At 39.8% G+C, this 5,300-nt stretch overlaps 1 protein-coding gene across 1 annotated transcript in view; it reads left to right on the top strand.

The window, feature by feature from the left end:
• IQCH (IQ motif containing H) overlaps positions 1 to 5,300 on the top strand; it is a 55,166-nt gene that overhangs the window by 23,585 nt on the left and 26,281 nt on the right. Inside the window, exons 12-13 of the mRNA XM_010009737.1 lie at positions 1,597 to 1,869; positions 3,755 to 3,946. Of these exons, the coding sequence (XP_010008039.1) occupies positions 1,597 to 1,869; positions 3,755 to 3,946 (465 nt within the window). The remainder of the gene's footprint in view (positions 1 to 1,596; positions 1,870 to 3,754; positions 3,947 to 5,300) is intronic.

The following is a 5,300-nucleotide window of genomic DNA, read 5'->3' as shown; positions in this document are numbered from 1 at the left end:
GCAGGAATGAACTAGATTTTACAGCCTGTTTCCTGCACTCTTTAATTAACTGTAAAATCCATTATTGAGAGACACAAAGCAAATCTCGTCCCTACATCACCACTCGTGGCCCCAGGGAGCAAGTGACCGGGGCTGGAAATTGATCCTCTTCTCTCTGTGGCAGAACTCGGCCACAAGACCAGCAGAATGGGCCATGTCCCTGCTTTATCCCAGGGCTTCAAGAGAAAGGAAACAGAAATCACAACGTGGAAAGTCTGGGGTTTAAAACTGATGGGAGGAAAAAGGCTCCAGGAAACCTGTTTGTTGTTCTTTTTGCCCTTGCATTACTAGGACTCCCTTCTTCCTACTAGAACTTTGAAGAGTATCTTATGTCTCTGACTTACATCTTTACTGTCCTTGCAGTATGTCTGACTTTTATAAAGAGACCTGGGTGCTTCTTGGAGCTGTTTGGTATGAAAAAGCGCTGAGGAACTGCTAAAAGGGGATTCCTCATGTCTGCTTCCGCGGGCTCCCCCTTCTCCTTTTCCACCTTCATCTCCATCCAAATCAGGATTTGTACTCGAGATCCTGTGAAGGAGCATCCATGACTTTGAAGGAAAATATTTTGGGTTCCCCAGTCCTGGAAATCCCTAGCAAATCCAGTAGTTATGCTGGCCTGAAAACTATCCTGACTAGGGTCTAAATAAGATGAAATCAAAACGTAAAGATGATTTTCTCCTTGTAAAAATTATGATTTATGGCAATCTATTGCAGTGGATGCCTCTTGTACTATCTCTGCATCATGTCCATCCCTGTCTGTCTTGACCTCAGTGCACCTCCATATCTTTGCAAAGAGAACTGGGTTATCTGCAGGCTGTGCATAGGATATGTGGTAGGAAATATTTTTGAGGTTTCACCTGATATTCTTAGTTTAAATTTAGAGGTTACAGCATCTGTCATCATCACCTTACTCAACAATAGAGCTTGTTTTTTGAAATGAAAAATTCCTTCCAAAAAGTTGAAGCCCTTGTACTTTAAACAACGTATATACCACCCTTGAGTACTCTGCAGTTCCATTTACAGTAGCTATCAGAAATACCATGTAGTGGAACTGTATATCCCCAGTAATTTAATGTGATCAGAGCAAGCTTTGGTAAATCAAAGTGGTTTATTCTCAGAGAATCACTTAAAACACTGCTGAACTGTATGGTGAAATACATCCCCTGCTATAGGGAGGGTGTTCTTCATTTTTGTTATTGATTTTTAGGAGCTTTAGAGTTAAACCATGCCAGAAGTGTTGCTGAGATGAATCACTATTATCCAAAGGCCACCAGCCTCTCTGCCGACTGACAGAAGGATAATTCCACATGGATCAAATAAATACAGATGTGTAGTAATTAGTTCTATTCCCAATGAGCCCATTTCCAGCACACTAAAGATGTGCACGATTATGGAGCCTCACCCCAACAGCTTTTATCAATTTAAACTGCTAAGCTACAGGATAGGTCATAACCCAGCCTGCTATTAATAATGTATTTATTGTGTGCAACATTATAAATGAGTTTCATGGAATAGAAAAGAACACCTTTTAACAAGAATAACGTTATCTTTCTCCAGGAGCATCACATGTGCCTGGCCACGCTGCTGAAGTACAGTCCCAAGACAATCAAGAGAATAAGAACTCTTCTCCAGAGCAGAGCTGCCTACATTGTTGGAGGGGTTCCCCACAATGATGATTTAGCTGTGGCTGACATGCTAAATGTGCCTATATTAGGCTCGGTGCCAGAAGTGGCTCATCTCTATAGTACCAAGTCTGGAAGTAAACGCATTTTTGCCAGTGCCTGTGTGCCAACCCCTCCTGGAGAGTCAGACATCTACAACAAGGAGCAGGTAAGTGGGACAGGGCAACTCCCAGGTGCCTGTTTTCACTTGGTAGGGTGCAAACATTATATGATTGCAATGACTGTATTGATTAGACCAGGCCCTGACTGGGTTTCATAAAACCATGTGTGAGGTTGGGTTCTTCTTTGGTTCTACCTGACCAATTAAATGCAATTTGTACCCTGGTCAGGCAGTAACCCAATTGTTCTGCATTCACTGTAGTCTTCCTTGAGAATATATAAGAGTGTTTGGTCTGGTTATTTCAAAGAGTTTGTGTTGCTGCTCCATGAAGTTGTGGCCTCAATGAAATTAGTTGGAGTTTTTTACCAGTGACAGAAAATGGAACAAGGAATTCTGGGAAAATGAGGTGTTTGATGAAAGGAACATTTCTTGCACTTAGGCAGCTTATTCAAACTGAGGCTTATTGAGTGTATCTGTAACCAAAGTTTGCTCTGTATCCAGCTTATTGCTGCTAAAGTCACCTATCTTGTTAGTGTTACCCCTAAGAAAAGAACAAAATATTACTTAAACTACAAGGCACAAGAGTTTTCTGTATTGGGTTCAGTTTGCATCTGCTTATTTTGCATTCAGAGCATTCATTCTATAACCTGGTTTTGCAATTTGCAATGATATGTCTAAATATGATCTGTACTGATTCTTTTTAAATATATTTTTATGGTGCTGCTACATCTCATACAGGAAAATGAAAGCCATGATTTGCAGGAATTCCTACTTCTTAGAGAGGCTTTTCACGTTGCTTTGCTATTTATTAATCACCTTTAGTGCTGAAAACAATCTCAGCTACACAAACACTGCAACTTCTGTAGTAGATGAAATAAATACATGATCAATGATCTAAACCCCAACCGATTTATTGTTAAATAATTTATGTGAATCAAATGCTTGTGAGTGCTACTACAGTGTTACGGAAGTCCTACTTCTGTTTGCTTGTATGAAATATTGGCATTTTAGGTTAAATAATCAAAGCAAGGTGATGCTACGTTAAAGCACAATTCCATTTTCATGTAAGGATAGCACATAATTCTTTATGACTGGTACAGTCCATACAGGGTTATTGATCCTTATCATTACTGTAGGGGAGTCATCAAGAAAAAAACATTTATGTGATTCTCAAAAGCCACAAATAATAGCATCAGGACACACATGGAACTGTATTTTAGGTCAACATTAAAAAACAAGAAACAAAAGTCCCCCAAATTACTATGTAAAAATGTAGAAGGCTGTAGCCAACGCGACAGGATCTTATAACACTTCTACCAGGTTCAAAGGCATTTGCAGCTTCTAAGAAGCTAATTGCATCCTACACCAGCTGGGCAAAAGGCATTTTAAAAGCCATTTCAATCTGTGTACATACACAAATAAATAATTAGCATTTTTATAAAGGCTGCTTGGTAACTCCTTCCTACATTTATAACCAGAGAACATGCTCTCCAGTAGGAAAATTTCCCAGCTGTTTGGCTGGTGTTGGAATCTGGCACAATTGTTTCTTAGATACTGCAGATAGTGTAGTCCACCCCATGTCGCTCCCTGTCACAAATGTTTATTGAGCAGTACTGATTATCCAAAACCTAAGGTCCTCATCAGACAAAACAGCTTGGACAGGCAAATTTCTTGCTCAGAGCACAGCTGCTCTGACCAGCAAAAGTGTTCAGTGCTGTTTGGTGGACTCAAGTACAGGATGAAGGCCACAGAGTCTTTATCAGAGATGTTCAAGGTTGATTTTGCTGCGTATCCAAGATACTGTAACAACATGAGCATCTCTGGGATAAAGAAACTGTGTTTAGACAATAAATTTCAAGTCCGGTTGTATGAGAACTGGAAGTCTAAATTGAAGAACCATAGCCCAAAATATCTCTGTGTGATTGCTCCGCAGATGATCAGTGTTCTCAGCCAGCTCATTGTAGACAATATGGAAGTGCAGCGCTGGTTGTTTAAAGTGAATGATGAGCGTGGAGGAAATGGCACTGCCTATTGTGACATTATTTCACATCTGAAATGCTACCCCTGGGTGCAAAAGGAACGTCAGCGACACAGCCCTGAGACATGGAATGAGAAGTGGGCACACGTAAGTAACGCAGGAGTGGGGTGTCCTGTTTGATGTTCTGGCTTCTTAATAGCCCACTGTAGTTATTCCACACAACACCTGTGAGTTTTCATTTTAAGACTTAGGCAAGAGTTGATATTACAGAGTCCAGAATAGCTTGTACAAAGCAATAGGTAACAGTGGTTCAAATGCAACAGTTAAATATTCAAGATAAAAATGAATGCCTGGCATCCAATGTGGAGTAAGTAACACTTCATTCATATGCAGTAATGTGCGGATTTTACACAGTGCTTTTCTCCAAAGTGAGGACACGTGTAAATGAAAGTATCTAAGTGGCAGAGCCTTGTATCTACATAGAAACGTGGAATTATTGGAGCAAAGTACTGGATTAATACAGTTGAACAACACTAATCAACTTGAAACCACATTCAAAGGCGTTATTTTATAATTGCTAGACTCGTGCATGTTTCATTACAGCGGGTGTTTAGGTAAGGAGGGAGATCCTATAAATGCTTACAGAGGAGAATAGCATAGCACTCGTAGATTCCCAAGAATCCATGTGATTGAGGGAGGCTGTAAGATGATACACTTCAACCACAGAAAAATCCGTAAGAAACCAGAGTTGATTAGTTCTGCCATTCAGAGAACTATTTGTAGTTTAAATATTCATTGGTATTTAAATGTGTTAATTTCAATAAGCATTTGATATTTCTGTATATTGTGCCAAATTCATTCCTAATGTAATGGGTTTAAAGCCAGAAGGAATGTATCCAGAAAGAATTGTTTAATTTACATAAACTACTCATTATAGCTCTTTTGATTTTTTTAAATTCAATCCAAACCAGTTTGAAATTTTCATTTGATTGAATTATATTGTATATTAAAATTTCAAATTGTGCTGGTTATGGTTCTGTTGCATTTGACAACTACAGAATAATTCCATGTTATAAAATAGAGCTGATGATGTAAAGCTTAAAGGCTGAGTTCTCTGATCTGCTAAAGATCCCTCACTCTGGGCAAGTCAAGCAGTATAGAGCAGAGTGCTGGAGAGCCAGTGTAGGTCAGCATCTGGCCGCTGAGCTCTCTGGGACACAAAACAACCGTACACCTGGATCCTGCACCCAGCACCTAAGTCAGTGGGGCACAAGAATCATTCCTCAAGTCCAGTTCTTTACCAGTGTCAGTGTTAGAATTCCTGTTTCTGTGCCTTCTGGATTCTTTGTGGCTAAGTGACTCTGGACAGGATGCAGTGCTAACTGGCTTTGGTTTCCCTTTTATATCATACGTTCAGCTTTGATGCAACCAGGAATCAACCTGTTAAAGCCCATAAACATAAACATGTGTCGGAAGTTGGAAAATATATATGGAATAATGT

Source organism: Nestor notabilis, unplaced genomic scaffold (genome assembly GCF_000696875.1).
Source record: "Nestor notabilis isolate BGI_N333 unplaced genomic scaffold, ASM69687v1 scaffold832, whole genome shotgun sequence".
Lineage (NCBI taxonomy): Eukaryota > Metazoa > Chordata > Aves > Psittaciformes > Psittacidae > Nestor > Nestor notabilis.
This window is presented reverse-complemented; position numbering and strand designations above follow the sequence as displayed.